The sequence below is a fragment of the Nicotiana sylvestris genome, chromosome 3 (assembly GCF_000393655.2).
Source record: "Nicotiana sylvestris chromosome 3, ASM39365v2, whole genome shotgun sequence".
Classification (NCBI taxonomy): domain Eukaryota; kingdom Viridiplantae; phylum Streptophyta; class Magnoliopsida; order Solanales; family Solanaceae; genus Nicotiana; species Nicotiana sylvestris.
The window spans coordinates 210,675,755-210,696,787 of record NC_091059.1 but is presented as its reverse complement, the minus strand read 5'-3'; the positions used below and the strand labels follow the sequence as shown (position 1 = coordinate 210,696,787).

Genomic DNA, 21,033 nt, shown 5'->3' with positions numbered 1-21,033 from the left:
AAAGTAATTTTTTCAAAAACCAAAAAGTAGTTTTGACAATTTTTTCAAAATTTTCAAAAAAAAAATTCCCCAATCACAAAATTGCAATATATTTTCAAGTGAAATGCATGTCCAAACACAATTTCGAATTCCAAATACTATTTTTTTAATTATAATTTTTATGTTTAAACACCTACTAAGTGTCTATTTAGAAAGCAACTATAACTATTTGTAGACAATAAGTTGCGATAAGAAAATAATCGAGACCAGAAAATATCGCAACAATCGTAATATTTGATTTCAAGTAATATGAGTGTACAGTCTCTATGAATCCTCTGATTCTTCTTTTCAATAGTAAATAAATTCAAAGGCATTCGAGCTTGATCTTGAATATGTAGTTGTTGCCACGAATGATGATCTTGAATTCAACTAGCGAACTTTGATTTGAACTCATACTCCTTGAATCTTGACATGTTCTTCGTTCTTGAGCTTGAACTTGATTTCTTGAACTTGAACTTGAACTTGATTGTTTGAAGCTTGAAACTTGTGGAGAAATTGTAACACCCCAAAATTTTTATAATATTTGCATTCTTGATTGAGCATTTTTATAACGAGGAAATATTTACTTTGCACTTCCTAAATGTGAAATGGTCAATATATGAAAATTTCTTACTTTAGGTTGTGTTAATATTGACAATAAAGTTTCATGATGTTGCTATATGTAACACTTAATATTATTTTGACTAGTTGTTATTAAATATAATATATAATTAAGTTTTGGTTTCCAACCTTTTGTATTTATCTAAGAATATTTAGTAGTTGGGTAACCATTTTATTTCATATCTATCCATAAACTCCCCAATTTTTCTACTCTTCAAGACAAATAAGAATAGCTATCCATCTCTCTCTCTCTCTCTCTCTCTCTCTCTCTCTCTCTCTCTCTCTCTCTCTCTCCTCTATCTCTCTCCTCCGTAGAAACTTGAAAATCTGAAGTTTCATGAAAAAAACCATGGATTTCTACTAAATCAACAAGCAAATTTCGTTTTTGGTGAAGATCAAGTTGCTCCTCTTGGTAAGTTTCTAAACTCGTTTTTATACTAGACACCTACTAGAATTGTCTACATATCCTTTTGTAAAGAGCTCCGGTTTAAGTGATCCAGGACTTTCTGGAAAGGTATTTCATAAATCTATAACTCTTATGAAGAAACCAAAATCTAGTTTTGTTGGTATTTACCTGAAAAAAGATCAGAAAGTACAGGGCAGGTGCTGTCCAGATTTTCAGTTTTAGAAATACTTCATGTACCGCTGTTAGTAATTGTAGCATAAAATTTTGTTCAAAATTGATATGGAGGTTATTCAAGATGTTCTGAAATGGTAAGACATAGATCTACAACTTTTGTGAAGACCAGAAAGTCTAGTTTGTCCGTGTAGATCTTCAAAACTGAGTCACAACTCAGAACAGTGATACTGTCCAGAATTTCTGTTTCAAACGTTTTTGGGTAATTTTTACCAATATCATATTTAGTTTAACTTGCTAAATCACTGAACTTATTTAGATATACACCCTTGAAAAAAATCAAATGGGAAGTGTTTGAGGGAGTGGACAGATTTGGTTTTTTTACGGCGTAGACGATTCGAATGTCCCCAAGTTGTGACTGAACTGTTTTGTGGTAAAACACCAAGGTTTGTGTATAAACTTGTACTCTTTTTACTTGTTGGAATATGTTGAAATAACTTGATATTTTATTTTTCTTGGCTTCAATTTATATTGTTATATTCGTATTATATCAAGTATTGTAAGATATTTGCTAAATCGCCCATTTGTACGGATTGTTTGATCATTTTGCATTCTTGTTGGGACTTTGTACTTCTTGTGGCAGTGACTTTGTCACTCATCTTGGCATGCCTCTTGATTCGGATCTTTTTCCATCTTGACTTTGGATTTGTAGTTCGTCTTGAATTATGGAACTTGTCTGTGTTAAGTACGAACTAGGAAGTCATTTTTAATATGGTTCTTGATTCTCTTGTCTATTGGGTTTTGACCCTACTTGATTTGGGGCTTCGGTCCATCTTAATATCTTATTATGCTTAATGTGATGGCATGACGTACATATTGGGCGAAAAATGAATATTTGGTATACTCTCTTAAATTGATAGTATACACTTTCTAGACTCTTGAACATTGTTATTGATATTTGGAAGCACTTCAAAGTTTGATATTGATATGTTTGATATATTTGTTCAATTGTTTTAAATTATGTTAAATTGAGCTAACTATGACTGAAAAGGGGAATTGGAGAATTTAATGACTCCAAGCCTAAAGTTTATACACCACTAAGCTTTATGCTTAGCGATAGTTGTTTTCTATCGTAGGAAATGTTCGTGATGAAATCTGAAGATGGCCAGGGTGAAGTAGTCTTTTTTAGAGAATTTATGGAGATCACATTTGCATATGCATCTTGGTTTGCATAGTTTTGGGACATGTACATGATATACATGATATACATGATATACATGATATACAGGATATACAGGATATATACATATATACATATATATATATATATATATATATATATATATATATATATATATATATGTCACACTTATGTTATTTGGAGGCTTGTTGGATTTTAAAGACCAAAATCTTGTAATTTGAATTTGTAACCTATTTTATTGTATTAGGGTGTTTTAATAACTCAAGTCTTGTAATATGCTGAATTTACACTTTGTCTTGTAAATATGTAGAAAAGGAGAAAACTAGTTTCTTTTTTACCCGATAGTTTGAAATTTATGTACAATACAAACTTGTAGTGATTTTGAATGATTGTATAAATCTGTTAGGAAGTTGCTTTAATCTGTTGATTAATCAAGAAGGGTTATATCACCATATGTTAATATTTTGACATTGTATTTTATTTAAAATAAAATTATGGTGTATTTTCAAAAAAAAAATATATTGCACTTTGAACCTTTTCGCATGGGCCTACTTCCGCTACTAAAATTATTCTGAATATTTTTATTAATATCTCTTTTAATATTTTGTAAGTAGGAAATTAGATTTATTTCTTAAGTAGTACCCTCCCAAAGGGGTTGCTATAAGTTTTGGTATCAGAGCCACGGTTTGTGATTCTAGGATTTGTTTTGTTGTGATAGTACCTAGTATTTGTTGTTATTTTCTTTCTTTAAAATGACTTGGAGTTTATAAATTTTTGCATACTTGTTTAATTTAATTTATTGTATTCTGTGTGCATATGCATCATGTACATGTCGCTAATGCAGTGTGATCTTATCTTTTATAGGACTTTTAATATGGCCTCTTCTTCGAATAGAACTGTTGAATCTGTTGATGAAAGTCAGGCCCAGTATAATGTCGTGCCTCACCCTCAGGGAGGAAATGAGGAACTCTTGCCTGACCTAAATCATCCTCGTGTTAGTGGAAATGAAATGGGCAGTAATTCAAGAGCAATGAGTCATAATACTCCATTTATGACTCCTCCATTCCAGCAGATGGCTGAATTCTTTCGTCACTTAGCTAGGACAATGTCAGAACCTAGTGAAATGAATTTTGAGAAGATGAGAAAAATGGGCGGAGTTGAATTTGAAGGCACTACAGATCCCACGGTAGCTGAACAATGGCTCGAGCACATGGAGAGGGTCTTTGAACAACTGGAGTGTACTAATGCTGCCAAATTTAAGTATGCTATCTCCCTTTTACAAAAAGATGCCTATGATTGGTGGGTAAGTGTGCCAAATGCAAAAGCAAAACCTCCGGTGCTGACTTGGGATGACTTTGTGAAATCATTTCGTGCAAAATATGTTCCCCCTATCTATTGTGATGCTAAAAAGAAAGAGTTTCTGAATTTAAAACAAGGGAGTATGTCTATTGCAGAGTATCAACAAAACTTTCTCAGGCTTTCTCCCTATGCTAAAGGTATTATTGATGGTGAAAGAGACAAGTGCAGAAGATTTGAAGAAGGTTTGAATGGTTACATTCGAAAATCAGTGGCAATCTTCCAACTTGAGGATTTTTCCAAACTGATTTCAGCTGCACTTACTTGGGAAAGAATTGACAAGGAAGAAGCTAGTAGGAGAGAAAACAGGTTTAGGAAGGGTAATTCAGATTATGGTGGTCCATCCAAAAAGGGAAAGTTTGACTATTTCAACACTGAGAGTACACATAAATCATTACATCATAAGCAGAATAAGTCAAATTTTTCTACTGCCAGTACTCCAAGTTATGCCCAAGGCAAAACTCATACACCTACTTGTGCACAGTGCGGGAAGAATCATTATGGTGCATGTAGACGAGCTTCTAGTGCTTGTTTTAATTGTGGAAGTATGGATCATAAAGTGAAGGATTGTCCTAATCCTAATCCTCTTTCTTATACACATACAGAAGGATCAGTTCAAAAGCCTATCACTACTCATTCTCAAGCTAATGGTAGTGCTAGACCTCGAAATATGCAAGCAGCGGGCTCGAGTGTAGCTAATCAGGCTGGTGGGTCGAGAGCTGCTGCACGAGTTTATGCTATGAGACAGAAGAATGACCAGGATGGTCCGGACGTGGTTGCTGGTAAATTTCACTTATTTGGCATATCTGTTGTTACGTTGTTTGATCCTGGATCTTCGCACTCTTATGTTTGCTCATCACTTGCATTTCCCGATACTGTTAAATCTGTGAGAGTTGACTTTGATGTGTTGGTCACGAGTCCATTAGGTCATCAGGCCGTTGTTAACAGGATTTACCGAGATTGTCCATTCATGATTCAAAATCTGGTCTTCCTTGTCGACTTGCTTGAAATACCCTTCCGAGACTATGATGTTATTATTGGCATGGATTGGCTCCATAGGCACCATGCATTGGTTGATTGTAGGTTGAAGCAAGTGACATTTAGAACTCCTGCATATTCACACATGGTAGTTCAAGGAGAAACATCATTGTCATCTAATATTATTTCTGCGGTCTTGGCAAGGAAGATGATTTGTCAAGGTTGTGATGCCTATCTTGCTCATATAGTCGATACACGATTGAGGAGTCCAAGTCTTAAGGACATACCAACTGTGTGCGACTTTCCTGATGTATTTCCTGATGATCTTCCTGGGCTGCCTCCAGAAAGGGAGATTGAATTTCCTATAGATCTTGTCCCTGGAACTACTCTTATTTCTATCGCTCCCTATAGAACGGCTCCAGCTGAATTAAAAGAGTTGAAGGCTCAATTGCAAGAACTTCTTGAGAAAGGTTTTATCCGTCCCAGTATTTCACCTTAGGGAGCTCCTGTTTTATTTGTGAAAAAGAAAGATGGCACTCTTAGGCTTTGTATTAATTACCGACAGCTGAACAAGGTAACAATCAAGAACAAATACCCACTGCCTAGAATCGGTGACTTGTTTGACCAACTGAAGGGTGCAAGCTTATTCTCAAAAATTGACTTGAGGTCTGGATATTATTAGTTGCGTGTGAGGGAGCAAGATGTTCCTAAAACTGCTTTTAGGACCAGGTATGGCCATTATGAATTTTTGGTAATGCCATTTGGTTTGACAAATGCTCCTACTGCATTTATGGATCTAATGAACCGTGTATTCAAGCCTTATCTCGATCAATTTGTGGTGGTGTTTATTGATGACATTTTAGTCTATTACAAGAATAGAGAAGATCATGATAAGCATATCCGAATTGTCATGCAAATTCTGAAAGAGAGACAACTCTACACGAAGCTTTCCAAATGTGAATTCTGGCTGAATGAAGTGGCTTTTTTAGGGCACATTGTATCATCTGAAGGTGTGAAGGTTGATCCTAGTAAGATTCAAGCTATTGTTGATAGGAAACTCCCTAAAACTCCAACTAAGATAAGAAGTTTCTTGGGTTTAGCAGGATACTACAGAAGGTTTGTGAAGGGCTTCTCTATTATAGCTTCTCCCTTGACCAAACTTTTAGGGAAAGACGCCAAATTTGTATGGGATGACAAGTGTCAAGAGAGCTTTGAAAAGTTCAAATCCTTGTTGACACAAGCTCCAATACTTTCTTTGCCATCTGAAGGAAAAGATTATGTGGTATACAGTGATGCATCTTATCGTGGCTTGGGTTGTGTTTTGATGCAAGAAGGGAAAGTAATTGCTTATGCCTCTCGAAAGTTGAAATCGCATGAGTTGAATTATCCCACTCACGATCTTGAACTTACTGCCATTGTTTTTGCCTTAAAAATTTGGAGGCATTACTTATACGGAGAGAAGTGTCACATATTTACTGATCACAAGAGTTTGAAGTACTTGGGTACACAAAAAGAGTTAAACTTGCGACAACGTAAGTGGCTTGAACTTATCAAAAATTATGATTGCACGATTGATTATCATCCTGGTAAAGCCAATGTGGTTGCAGATGCATTGAGTCGCAATTCCCTTGCAAGTTTAACTCTAAGTCCATTGCCTTTGCTTCTTGAATTAAGAGCCATGAATGTTTGCCTTTCATTTAATTCTAATGGTTCTATCATTGCTAATTTGCAAGTCAAGCTAGTCTTACTTGAGCAAGTCCAAGAAGCACAAAAGTTAGATGAGAAGCTTGTGAAACGGGTTGAAGAAGTCCAAAATGGAAGAGAATCAAATTTTTCATTAAGGAAAGATGGTACCTTATTTTATAAAAATAGGTTGTGTGTTCCTAATGATGATGAATTGAGAAAGCAGATCTTGATTGAAGCACATAGTTCACCTTATGCAATGCATCCTGGAGGCACTAAAATGTATCAGACCATTAAGGAGCACTATTGGTGGAGTGGTATGAAGAAAGACATTGCAGAGTTCATTTCTAAATGCTTGGTATGTCAACAAATAAAGGTTGAACATCAAGTCCCAGCTGGTCTCCTGCAACCTTTGTCAATACTTGCATGGAAATGGGAAAGGATAACGATGGACTTTGTTTCTGGACTTCCACGCACTCAAAGAAATCATGATGCAATTTGGGTCATTGTAGATAGACTAACTAAGAGTGCTCATTTCTTGGCAATCAGAATAGACTACTCACTTGAACGTTTAGCAGAATTGTACATTAATGAGATTGTGAAGCTGCATGGAATCCCTGTTTCTATTGTGTCTGATAGAGATCCGAGGTTTACATCTAGATTTTGGTCTAGCTTGCAAGAAGCTTTGGGTTCCAGGTTGAATTTTAGTACCGCTTTTCATCCACAAATGGACGGCTAGTCTGAAAGGGTAATACAAATCTTGGAGGATATGCTTCGAGCCTGCATTATTGAGTTTAAGGGTAGTTGGGACAAACACTTAGCCCTAATAGAATTTGCTTACAATAATAGCTACCAATCAAGTATAGGCATGCCTCCTTATGAAGCTTTATATGGGAGAAAATGTAGAATGCCTCTTTGTTGGAATGAGGTTGGTGAAAGAAAATTGTGGGTCCTGAGATTGTGCAACAAACTGAAGATAAGGTAAAAATCATCAAGGATCGTTTGAAAATTTCTTCAGACAGACAAGTCCTATGCTGATCTTAAAAGGCGTGAAATTGAGCATCAGGTGGGTGATAAGGTATTTTTAAAGGTTTCTCCATGGAAGAAGATTATGAGATTTAGCCAAAAAGGTAAACTTAGCCCTCGATTCATTGGACCTTATGAAATACTTGAGAGAATTGGTCTGGTTGCATATAAGCTAGCTTTGCCACCTGAATTAGGTAAGATCCAGAACGCCTTTCAAGTTTCTATGCTTCGAAAATACCACTCAGATCCATCTCATGTTCTTCCTATTGAGTCTATTGAGGTTAATCCTGATTTGACATATGAAGAAGAACCAATCCAAATCTTAGCTCGTGAGATAAAAGAGCTTAGAAATAAAAGAATCCCATTTAGTGAAGGTTCTTTGGAGAAATCATTCAGGCGAAGAAGCTACCTGGGAGCGAGAAGAGGATATGCGAGTTCAATATCCACATTTGTTTCGGGACTAGTACAAGGTAGATTTCGAGACGAAATTTTTTTTAGGGAGAGAGTTGTAACACCCCAAAATTTTTATAATATTTGCATTCTTGATTGAGCATTTTTATAACGAGGAAATATTTACTTTGCACTTCCTAAATGTGAAATGGTCAATATATGAAAATTTCTTACTTTAGGTTGTGTTAATATTGGCAATGAAGTTTCATGATGTTGCTATATGTAACACTTAATATTATTTTGACTAGTTGTTATTAAATATAATATATAATTAAGTTTTGGTTTCCAACCTTTTGTATTTATCTAAGAATATTTAGTAGTTGGGTAACCATTTTATTTCACATCTATCCAAAAACTCCCCAATTTTTCTACTCTTCAAGACAAAGAAGAATAGCTATCCATCTCTCTCTCTCTCTCTCTCTCTCTCTCTCTCTCTCTCTCTCTCTCTCTCTCCCCCTCTCTCTCCTCCGTAGAAACTTGAAAATCTGAAGTTTCATGAAAAAAAAACCATGGATTTCTACTAAATCAACAAGCAAATTTCGTTTTTGGTGAAGATCAAGTTGCTCCTCTTGGTAAGTTTCTAAACTCGTTTTTATACTAGACACCTACTAGAATTGTCTACATATCCTTTTGTAAAGAGCTCCGGTTTAAGTGATCCAGGACTTTCTGGAAAGGTATTTCATAAATCTATAACTCTTATGAAGGAACCAAAATCTAGTTTTGTTGGTATTTACCTGAAAAAAGATCAGAAAGTACAGGGCAGGTGCTATCCAGATTTTCAGTTTTAGAAATACTCCATGTACCGCTGTTAGTAATTGTAGCATAACATTTTGTTCAAAATTGATATGGAGGTTATTCAAGATGTTCTGAAATGGTAAGACATAGATCTACAACTTTTGTGAAGACCAGAAAGTCTAGTTTGTCCGTGTAGATCTTCAAAACTGAGTCACAACGCAGAACAGTGATACTGTCCAGAATTTCTGTTTCAAACGTTTTTGGGTAATTTTTACCAATATCATATTTAGTTTAACTTGCTAAATCACTGAACTTATTTAGATATTTGATTATGTATTTAAGGTATATACACCCTTGAAAAAAATCAAAGGGGAAGTGTTTGAGGAAGTGGACAGATTTGGTTTTTACGGCGTAGACGATTCGAATGTCCCCAAGTTGTGATTGAACTGTTTTGTGGTAAAACACCAAGGTTTGTGTATAAACTTGTACTCTTTTTACTTGTTGGAATATGTTGAAATAACTTGATATTTTATTTTTCTTGGCTTCAATTTATATTGTTATATTCGTACTATATCAAGTATTGTAAGATATTTGCTAAATCGCCCATTTGTACGGATTGTTTGATCATTTTGCATTCTTGTTGGGACTTTGTACTTCTTGTGGCAGTGACTTTGTCACTCATCTTGGCATGCCTCTTGATTTGGATCTTTTTCCATCTTGACTTTGGATTTGTAATTCGTCTTGAATTATGAAACTTGTCTGTGTTAAGTACGAACTAGGAAGTCATTTTTAATATGGTTCTTGATTCTCTTGTCTATTGGGTTTTGACCCTACTTGATTTGGGGCTTCGGTCCATCTTAATATCTTATTATGCTTAATGTGATGGCATGACGTACATATTGGGCGAAAAATGAATATTTGGTATACTCTCTTAAATTGATAGTATACACTTTCTAGACTCTTGAACATTGTTATTGATATTTGGAAGCACTTCAAAGTTTGATATTGATATGTTTGATATATTTGTTCAATTGTTTTAAATTATGTTAAATTGAGCTAACTATGACTGAAAAGGGGAATTGGAGAATTTAATGACTCCAAGCCTAAAGTTTATACACCACTAAGCTTTATGCTTAGCGATAGTTGTTTTCTATCGTAGGAAATGTTCGGGATGAAATCTGAAGATGGCCAGGGTGAAGTAGTCTTTTTGAGAGAATTTATGGAGATCACATTTGCATATGCATCTTGGTTTGCATAGTTTTGGGACATGTACATGATATACATGATATACAGGATATACAGGATATACAGGATATATACATATATACATATATATACATATATATATATATATATATATGTCACACTTATGTTATTTGGAGGCTTGTTGGATTTTAAAGACCAAAATCTTGTAATTTGAATTTGTAACCTATTTTATTGTATTAGGGTGTTTTAATAACTCAAGTCTTGTAATATGCTGAATTTACACTTTGTCTTGTAAATATGTAGAAAAGGAGAAAACTAGTTTCTTTTTTACCCGATAGTTTGAAATTTATGTACAATACAAACTTGTAGTGATTTTGAATGATTGTATAAATCTGTTAGGAAGTTGCTTTAATCTGTTGATTAATCAAGAAGGGTTATATCACCATATGTTAATATTTTGACATTGTATTTTATTTAAAATAAAATTATGGTGTATTTTCAAAAAAAAAATATATTGCACTTTGAACCTTTTCGCATGGGCCTACTTCCGCTACTAAAATTATTCTGAATATTTTTATTAATATCTCTTTTAATATTTTGTAAGTAGGAAATTAGATTTATTTCTTAAGTAGTACCCTCCCAAAGGGGTTGCTATAAGTTTTGGTATCAGAGCCACGGTTTGTGATTCTAGGATTTGTTTTGTTGTGATAGTACCTAGTATTTGTTGTTATTTTCTTTCTTTAAAATGACTTGGAGTTTATAAATTTTTGCATACTTGTTTAATTTAATTTATTGTATTCTGTGTGCATATGCATCATGTACATGTCGCTAATGCAGTGTGATCTTATCTTTTATAGGACTTTTAATATGGCCTCTTCTTCGAATAGAACTGATGAATCTGTTGATGAAAGTCAGGCCCAGTATAATGTCGTGCCTCACCCTCAGGGAGGAAATGAGGAACTCTTGCCTGACCTAAATCATCCTCGTGTTAGTGGAAATGAAATGGGCAGTAATTCAAGAGCAATGAGTCATAATACTCCATTTATGACTCCTCCATTCCAGCAGATGGCTGAATTCTTTCGTCACTTAGCTAGGACAATGTCAGAACCTAGTGAAATGAATTTTGAGAAGATGAGAAAAATGGGCGGAGTTGAATTTGAAGGCACTACAGATCCCACGGTAGCTGAACAATGGCTCGAGCACATGGAGAGGGTCTTTGAACAACTGGAGTGTACTAATGCTGCCAAATTTAAGTATGCTATCTCCCTTTTACAAAAAGATGCCTATGATTGGTGGGTAAGTGTGCCAAATGCAAAAGCAAAACCTCCGGTGCTGACTTGGGATGACTTTGTGAAATCATTTCGTGCAAAATATGTTCCCCTATCTATTGTGATGCTAAAAAGAAAGAGTTTCTGAATTTAAAACAAGGGAGTATGTCTATTGCAGAGTATCAACAAAACTTTCTCAGGCTTTCTCGCTATGCTAAAGGTATTATTGATGGTGAAAGAGACAAGTGCAGAAGATTTGAAGAAGGTTTGAATGGTTACATTCGAAAATCAGTGGCAATCTTACAACTTGATGATTTTTCCAAACTGATTTCAGCTGCACTTACTTGGGAAAGAATTGACAAGGAAGAAGCTAGTAGGAGAGAAAACAGGTTTAGGAAGGGTAATTCAGATTATGGTGGTCCATCCAAAAAGGGAAAGTTTGACTATTTCAACACTGAGAGTACACATAAATCATTACATCATAAGCAGAATAAGTCAAATTTTTCTACTGCCAGTACTCCAAGTTATGCCCAAGGCAAAACTCATACACCTACTTGTGCACAGTGCGGGAAGAATCATTATGGTGCATGTAGACGAGCTTCTAGTGCTTGTTTTAATTGTGGAAGTATGGATCATAAAGTGAAGGATTGTCCTAATCCTAATCCTCTTTCTTATACACATACAGAAGGATCAGTTCAAAAGCCTATCACTACTCATTCTCAAGCTAATGGTAGTGCTAGACCTCGAAATATGCAAGCAGCGGGCTCGAGTGTAGCTAATCAGGCTGGTGGGTCGAGAGCTGCTGCACGAGTTTATGCTATGAGACAGAAGAATGACCAGGATGGTCCGGACGTGGTTGCTGGTAAATTTCACTTATTTGGCATATCTGTTGTTACGTTGTTTGATCCTGGATCTTCGCACTCTTATGTTTGCTCATCACTTGCATTTCCCGATACTGTTAAATCTGTGAGAGTTGACTTTGATGTGTTGGTCACGAGTCCATTAGGTCATCAGGCCGTTGTTAACAGGATTTACCGAGATTGTCCATTCATGATTCAAAATCTGGTCTTCCTTGTCGACTTGCTTGAAATACCCTTCCGAGACTATGATGTTATTATTGGCATGGATTGGCTCCATAGGCACCATGCATTGGTTGATTGTAGGTTGAAGCAAGTGACATTTAGAACTCCTGCATATTCACACATGGTAGTTCAAGGAGAAACATCATTGTCATCTAATATTATTTCTGCGGTCTTGGCAAGGAAGATGATTTGTCAAGGTTGTGATGCCTATCTTGCTCATATAGTCGATACACGATTGAGGAGTCCAAGTCTTAAGGACATACCAACTGTGTGCGACTTTCCTGATGTATTTCCTGATGATCTTCCTGGGTTGCCTCCAGAAAGGGAGATTGAATTTCCTATAGATCTTGTCCCTGGAACTACTCCTTATTTCTATCGCTCCCTATAGAATGGCTCCAGCTGAATTAAAAGAGTTGAAGGCTCAATTGCAAGAACTTCTTGAGAAAGGTTTTATCCGTCCCAGTATTTCACCTTGGGGAGCTCCTGTTTTATTTGTGAAAAAGAAAGATGGCACTCTTAGGCTTTGTATTAATTACCGACAGCTGAACAAGGTAACAATCAAGAACAAATACCCACTGCCTAGAATCGGTGACTTGTTTGACCAACTGAAGGGTGCAAGCTTATTCTCAAAAATTGACTTGAGGTCTGGATATTATTAGTTGCGTGTGAGGGAGCAAGATGTTCCTAAAACTGCTTTTAGGACCAGGTATGGCCATTATGAATTTTTGGTAATGCCATTTGGTTTGACAAATGCTCCTACTGCATTTATGGATCTAATGAACCGTGTATTCAAGCCTTATCTCGATCAATTTGTGGTGGTGTTTATTGATGACATTTTAGTCTATTACAAGAATAGAGAAGATCATGATAAGCATATCCGAATTGTCATGCAAATTCTGAAAGAGAGACAACTCTACACGAAGCTTTCCAAATGTGAATTCTGGCTGAATGAAGTGGCTTTTTAGGGCACATTGTATCATCTGAAGGTGTGAAGGTTGATCCTAGTAAGATTCAAGCTATTGTTGATTGGAAACTCCCTAAAACTCCAACTAAGATAAGAAGTTTCTTGGGTTTAGCAGGATACTACAGAAGGTTTGTGAAGGGCTTCTCTATTATAGCTTCTCCCTTGACCAAACTTTTAGGGAAAGACGCCAAATTTGTATGGGATGACAAGTGTCAAGAGAGCTTTGAAAAGCTCAAATCCTTGTTGACACAAGCTCCAATACTTTCTTTGCCATCTGAAGTAAAAGATTATGTGGTATACAGTGATGCATCTCATCGTGGCTTGGGTTGTGTTTTGATGCAAGAAGGGAAAGTAATTGCTTATGCCTCTCGAAAGTTGAAATCACATGAGTTGAATTATCCCACTCACGATCTTGAACTTGCTGCCATTGTTTTTGCCTTAAAAATTTGGAGGCATTACTTATACGGAGAGAAGTGTCACATATTTACTGATCACAAGAGTTTGAAGTACTTGGGTACACAAAAAGAGTTAAACTTGCGACAACGTAAGTGGCTTGAACTTATCAAAGATTATGATTGCACGATTGATTATCATCCTGGTAAAGCTAATGTGGTTGCAGATGCATTGAGTCGCAATTCCCTTGCAAGTTTAACTCTAAGTCCATTGCCTTTGCTTCTTGAATTAAGAGCCATGAATGTTTGCCTTTCATTTAATTCTAATGGTTCTATCATTGCTAATTTGCAAGTCAAGCTAGTCTTACTTGAGCAAGTCCAAGAAGCACAAAAGTTAGATGAGAAGCTTGTGAAACGGGTTGAAGAAGTCCAAAATGGAAGAGAATCAAATTTTTCATTAAGGAAAGATGGTACCTTATTTTATAAAAATAGGTTGTGTGTTCCTAATGATGATGAATTGAGAAAGCAGATCTTGATTGAAGCACATAGTTCACCTTATGCAATGCATCCTGGAGGCACTAAAATGTATCAGACCATTAAGGAGCACTATTGGTGGAGTGGTATGAAGAAAGACATTGCAGAGTTCATTTCTAAATGCTTGGTATGTCAACAAATAAAGGTTGAACATCAAGTCCCAGCTGGTCTCCTGCAACCTTTGTCAATACTTGCATGGAAATGGGAAGGGATAACGATGGACTTTGTTTCTGGACTTCCACGCACTCAAAGAAATCATGATGCAATTTGGGTCATTGTAGATAGACTAACTAAGAGTGCTCATTTCTTGGCAATCAGAATGGACTACTCACTTGAACGTTTAGCAGAATTGTACATTAATGAGATTGTGAAGCTGCATGGAATCCCTGTTTCTATTGTGTCTGATAGAGATCCGAGGTTTACATCTAGATTTTGGTCTAACTTGCAATAAGCTTTGGGTTCCAGGTTGAATTTTAGTACCGCTTTTCATCCACAAATGGACGGCTAATTTGAAAGGGTAATACAAATCTTGGAGGATATGCTTCGAGCCTGCATTATTGAGTTTAAGGGTAGTTGGGACAAACACTTAGCCCTAATAGAATTTGCTTACAATAATAGCTACCAATCAAGTATAGGCATGCCTCCTTATGAAGCTTTATATGGGAGAAAATGTAGAACGCCTCTTTGTTGGAATGAGGTTGGTGAAAGAAAATTTGTGGGTCCTGAGATTGTGCAACAAACTGAAGATAAGGTAAAAATCATCAAGGATCGTTTGAAAATTTCTTCAGACAGACAAAAGTCCTATGCTGATCTTAAAAGGCGTGAAATTGAGCATCAGGTGGGTGATAAGGTATTTTTAAAGGTTTCTTCATGGAAGAAGATTATGAGATTTGGCCAAAAAGGTAAACTTAGCCCTCGATTCATTGGACCTTATGAAATACTTGAGAGAATTGGTCTGGTTGCATATAAGCTAGCTTTGCCACCTGAATTAGGTAAGATCCAGAACGCCTTTCATGTTTCTATGCTTCGAAAATACCGCTCAGATCCATCTCATGTTCTTCCTATTGAGTCTATTGAGGTTAATCCTGATTTGACATATGAAGAAGAACCAATCCAAATCTTAGCTCATGAGATAAAAGAGCTTAGAAATAAGAGAATCCCATTAGTGAAGGTTCTTTGGAGAAATCATTCAGGCGAAGAAGCTACCTGGGAGCGAGAAGAGGATATGCGAGTTCAATATCCACATTTGTTTCGGGACTAGTACAAGGTAAATTTCGAGACAAAATTTTTTTTAGGGAGAGAGTTGTAACACCCCAAATTTTTTATAATATTTGCATTCTTGATTGAGCATTTTTATAACGAGGAAATATTTACTTTGCACTTCCTAAATGGGAAATGGTCAATATATGAAAATTTCTTACTTTAGGTTGTGTTAATATTGGCAATAAAGTTTCATGATGTTGCTATATGTAACACTTAATATTATTTTGACTAGTTGTTATTAAATATAATATATAATTAAGTTTTGGTTTCCAACCTTTTGTATTTATCTAAGAATATTTAGTAGTTGGGTAACCATTTTATTTCACATCTATCCATAAACTCCCCATTTTTTCTACTCTTCAAGACAAAGAAGAATAACTATCCATCTCTCTCTTTCTCTCTCTCTCTCTCTCTCTCTCCTCCGTAGAAACTTGAAAATCTGAAGTTTCATGAAAAGAACCATGGATTTCTACTAAATTAACAAGCAAATTTCGTTTTTGGTGAAGATCAAGTTGCTCCTCTTGGTAAGTTTCTAAACTCGTTTTTATACTAGATACCTACTAGAATTGTCTACATATCTTTTTATACAGAGCTCCGATTTAAGTGATATACAGGACTTTCTGGAAAGGTATTTCATAAATCTATAACTCTTATGAAGGAACCAAAATCTAGTTTTGTTGATATTTACCTGAAAAAGGATCAGAAAGTACAGGGCAGGTGCTGTCCAGATTTCCAGTTTTAGAAATACTCCATGTACCGCTCTTAGTAATTGTAGCATAACCTTTTGTTCAAAATTGATATGGAGGTTATTCAAGATGTTATGAAACGGTAAGACATAGATCTACAACTTTTGTGAAGACCAGAAAGTCTAGTTTGTCCGTGTAGATCTTCCAAACTGAGTCACAACTCGGAATAGTGATACTGTCCAAAATTTCTGTTTCAAACGTTTTTGGGTAATTTTCACCAATATCATATTTAGTTTGACTTGCTAAATCACTGAGCTTATTTAGATATTTGATTATGTATTTAAGGTATATACACCCTTGAAAAAAATCAAAGGGGAAGTGTTTGAGGAAGTGGACAAATTTGGTTTTTTTACGGCGTAGACGATTCGAACGTCCCCAAGTTGTGATTGAACTGTTTCATGGTAAAACACCAAGGTTTGTGTATAAACTTATACTCTTTTTGCTTGCTGGAATATGTTGAAATAACTTGATATTTTATTTTTCTTGGCTTCAATTTATATTGTTATATTCGTACTATATCAAGTATTGTAAGATATTTGCTAAATCGCCCATTCGTACGAATTGTTTGATCATTTTGCATTCTTGTTGGGACTTTGTCCTTCTTGTGGCAGTGACTTTGTCACTCATCTTGGCATGCCCCTTGATTCGGATCTTTTGCCATCTTGACTTTGGATTTGTAGTTCGTCTTGAATTATGGAACTTGTCCGTGTTAAGTACGAACTAGGAAGCCATTTTTAATATGGTTCTTGATTCTCTTGTCTATTGGGTTTTGACCCTACTTGATTTGGGGCTTCGGTCCATCTTGATATCTGATTATGCTTAGTGTGATGGCATGACGTACATATTGCTTAAATTGATAGTATACACTTTCTAGACTCTTGAACATTGTTATTGATATTTGGAAACACTTCAAAGTTTGATATTGATATGTTTGATATATTTGTTCACTTGTTTTAAATTATGTTAAATTGAGCTAACTATGACTGAAAAGGGGAATTGGAGAATTTAATGACTCCAAGCCTAAAGTTTATACACCACTAAGCTTTATGCTTAGAGATAGTTGTTTTCTATCGTAGGAAATGTTCGGGATGAAATCTGAAGATGGCCAGGTTGAAGTAGTCTTTTTGGGAGAATTTATGGAGATCACATTTGCATATGCACCTTGGTTTGCATAGTTTTGGGACATGTACATGATATACATGATATACATGATATACAGGATATACAGGATATATATATATATATATATATATATATATATATATATATATATATATATATATATATGTCACACTTATGTTATTTGGAGGCTTGTTGGATTTTAAAGACCAAAATCTTGTAACTTGAATTTGTAACCTATTTTATTGTATTAGGGTGTTTTAGTAACTCAAGTCTTGTAATATACTGAATTTACACTTTATCTTGTAAATATGTAGAAAAGGAGAGAACTAGTTTCTTTTTTACCCGATAGTTTGAAATTTATGTACAATACAAACTTGTAGTGATTTTGAATGATTGTATAAATATGTTAGGAAGTTGCTTTAATCTGTTGATTAATCAAGAAGGGTTATATCACCATATGTTAATATTTTGACATTGTATTTCATTTAAAATAAAATTATGGTGTATTTTCAAAAAAAAATATATTGCACTTTGAACCTTTTCGCATGGGCCTACTTCCGCTACTAAAATTATTCTGAATATTTTTATTAATATCTCTTTTAATATTTTGTAAGTAGGAAATTAGATTTGTTTCCTAAGTAGTACCCTCCCAAAGGGGTTGCTATAGGAATTTGCAGTGTTTGTTCCACGAGCTATTTCTTGCTTCTTGTTATAACTTCTGGTCCTTTTTCTGGGTTATAAAGACCTCTATTTATAGTTGTGGGATGGAAGAGTTATGATGAGAACAAACTCTTTCCGACCAATCAGATTGAAGAGTGACAAGGCCTCATTTGATTGGCAAGAACATGTCACACGCACATGTGGCGCGGTTTCACTTGCCTTTTAATTTGACTTGGCATGCTTTGTCATTTTGACATGCGAAATGATCCTATTGGCTTTTCTGTATGACTTGGCGTACCACGTCATTTCATGTGTGGCACCAAACTGGGCCTCTAGGAAGATGCTATCTTGAGCCTAATGAAATGAGCTCATTATATGTAGATCAATTAAGCGGGCCAGCCCAATAAATTTGGACTTATTTAACTTATATACTTAATCCAATAATATTGACCCATAATATTTATTTGGCTAAATACATTCTAAATATAGTCCAAATTATTTTATTGAATAAATCAAATAAATTTTACATGCTTACAAATGCCCCCACCTTAAAGACTTGTCGGAGTATTAACTAGGCTTGAAGTATCATAAACTAATCACTTGGAATGCACAATTGATTTATAGCTTGTTTGGCCAAGCTTCTTTTTGGTCAAAAGTGTTTTTTTTTTGCCAAAAGTATTTTTGACCAAAAATTGAGGTGTTTGGCCAAACTTTTGGAAGGAAAAAAAGTGTTTTTGAAGAGAAGCAAAAGTAGTTTTGGAGAAACAGAAAAAAGTAGCTTCTCTTCGAAAACACTTTTGAGAAAAATACACTTAGAAGCAGTTTTTTAAAGCTTGGCCAAACATTAAGTTGATAGGGCAGAAATTTGAATGATGCGTCGCCGGCACGATGGCCGTGCGATCCGTCGAGTTATCATGAATCATCGCAGCAACGGGCAAAGCCCGCGTCGACCTTTTATCTAATAAATGCATCCCTTCCAGAAGTCGGGGTTTGTTGCACGTATTAGCTCTAGAATTACTACGGTTATCCGAGTAGTAGATACCATCAAACAAACTATAACTGATTTAATGAGCCATTCGCAGTTTCACAGTCTGAATTTGTTCATACTTACTGTTACGCAACGCCTTCCTGATGATCTTTGGAAGGGCAACGTAAGGCTAAGCAACCGATGTCAGTGCGGTTGCTGTCCGCCAATGAGGTCCTCGCCGCACGCTAGACTAGATTGTCAGTGCCGTGCGGGAAAACCAATGTCGTGGGCAATTGCGGAAGCTTGAGAGAGAATTGGGTTTTGAATGCTGATGATGATTTTATTGATGACTGAAAATGATGATTACAATGATGTGGTGTCGAGGGGGAGAGACACCAGAAAATGCTGATTGAAATGTTTGATTGTTTGGTCCCCCTTAATAATGCTTAAAAAAAATAAACCAACATGACAAGACTAGTCCTAATAAAGCTGTAGAAGCACACTGAAATGAAAATGATGAAAACTAGTCTATGATTACAATGAAAAGGACTTAGATTATTACAAGGAAAAACTAAGTCCGATGGCAGCATCTTTGTCTTGCGGGTCTGCGCGCGCGTTGCTGTGGGCGCGCGCGACACTTGATGTGCTGGCCTGAGGCTGGGCACTGGTGCTTGGCATCAGGGTCTGTGCGCGAGGCGCTGCTGGAATGGGCCTGCAGCTGGGCGCTGGCGAGGCATCAGGATCTGCGCGCGCGGCATTGTCAGGGCGCGCGGCGCTGTTGTCATTGGCCAGCCCTTGGGCGCTGGCGAGAGGCATCGGTGGGGCGACAGAGGCACATGCGCGCTTGTCGCTTGGCGCAGCCAAGACCACGGGGCCGACCATGGCGCTAGGCATTGTGAGGCTTGCTAGGCCGCCATGGGGCGCGGCCAAGGGGTCATGGGGCATGTCTGGAAAGCAGCCCATGACATTCTCCCCCACCTGAGTTGGCGCCGTCCTCGGAGCCTTATGATGATGATGATGATGATGATGATTGTTGTTGGATGGGAGGTCTGCGCCCCTCTGTTGTTTGAGCTTGCTGTTGTAGCGAAGCAATGATTTCATGCGGCTGACATGGAAGACTGGATGGATCTTCCACCAGGATGGAGTTTTTACCTGGTATGTGGACTCCCCAATGCGTTTTTCAATGGACAGGGGCCCGATGTATTTTTGTTGCAGCCGAGGGTCATGGGTCCTTTCTGCAAACAAGTACCGCTTTGGGATGCATAGCATTACTTTGTCCCCTGGTTGATGTTGGGCAAAGCAAAGATTTTGTTCGGTGAACCTTTTTGCCCGCTCTTGGGCCCTGATGAGATAGCTCCGCACTATCTCCATGTTGCGCTCCCATTCGCTCGAGAAGTTGGCAGCTCGAGGAGATTTCGGCATGGTTGATGCATTCACCGTTTGCGGGAGAAGCGGTTGCTGTCCGGTAACAATTTCAAAAGGGCTCTTGTTTGTATGATGGCTCTTTTGAGAATTGAAACACAGTTGAGCAGCATCCAGGAGCTTCACCCAATGCTTCTGTGATCCGGTTGCGAAGTTGCGGAGATATTCCTCCAGCATGTCATCGAACCGGTCTGTCTGGCCATCCGATGGTGGATGGATGTATGTGTTGTGACTCAATGTTGACCCAAAGCACCTGAAGAGGTGGGTCCAAAAGTTGCTAGTGAAGCGTGAGTCGCGCCTACTAACAATGTTCTTGGGCAGGCCCCAATGTTTGACAATGTGCGAGAAGAAGAGTCGAGCTGTATCTTCTGCTGAGATGTTTTGCGGGGCTGCTATGAAAGTTGCATAGTCTGAGAATTGATCTATGACAACCATGATGGATGCAAGATTGCCGACTTGGGGCAATCCCGTGATGAATCTGAGGGAAACACTTTCCCATGGTCTCTGAGGGACATGTGATGGCTGCGAGGGTCCCGGCTGTGATGAGTGATCCGACTTGTCCTTGTGGCATGGCTGACAAGTCTTCACACGATGATGAGCGTCACCAGTCTTTTGAGGCCGATGACATGATGACTGATTGCTGCTGCGAAGGGTAGCCTGAACCTGGGGTTCATGTCTGTTGACTACCTTCTCCAACTGCATGGCCGAGATGTTTTCAGCGGCCATCTTTATGGGGAAGCATGGTATGGTGCAGGGCTTGGC

The 21,033-nt window shown here is 37.0% G+C and overlaps 3 protein-coding genes across 3 annotated transcripts; all 3 read left to right on the top strand.

Moving 5' to 3' along the window:
- Positions 1-3,246: 3,246 nt before the first annotated feature.
- Positions 3,247-5,250, top strand: LOC138888629 (uncharacterized). Its single transcript, XM_070170525.1, has one exon. The coding sequence runs from the start codon at positions 3,247-3,249 to the stop codon at positions 5,248-5,250; it is 2,004 nt and encodes a 667-aa protein (XP_070026626.1).
- A 6,034-nt stretch (positions 5,251-11,284) lies between these two features.
- LOC138888628 (uncharacterized) lies at positions 11,285-12,589 on the top strand. Its single transcript, XM_070170524.1, has one exon. The coding sequence runs from the start codon at positions 11,285-11,287 to the stop codon at positions 12,587-12,589; it is 1,305 nt and encodes a 434-aa protein (XP_070026625.1).
- A 2,139-nt stretch (positions 12,590-14,728) lies between these two features.
- LOC138888627 (uncharacterized) lies at positions 14,729-15,352 on the top strand. Its single transcript, XM_070170523.1, has one exon. The coding sequence runs from the start codon at positions 14,729-14,731 to the stop codon at positions 15,350-15,352; it is 624 nt and encodes a 207-aa protein (XP_070026624.1).
- The last annotated feature ends 5,681 nt before the right edge of the window (positions 15,353-21,033 follow it).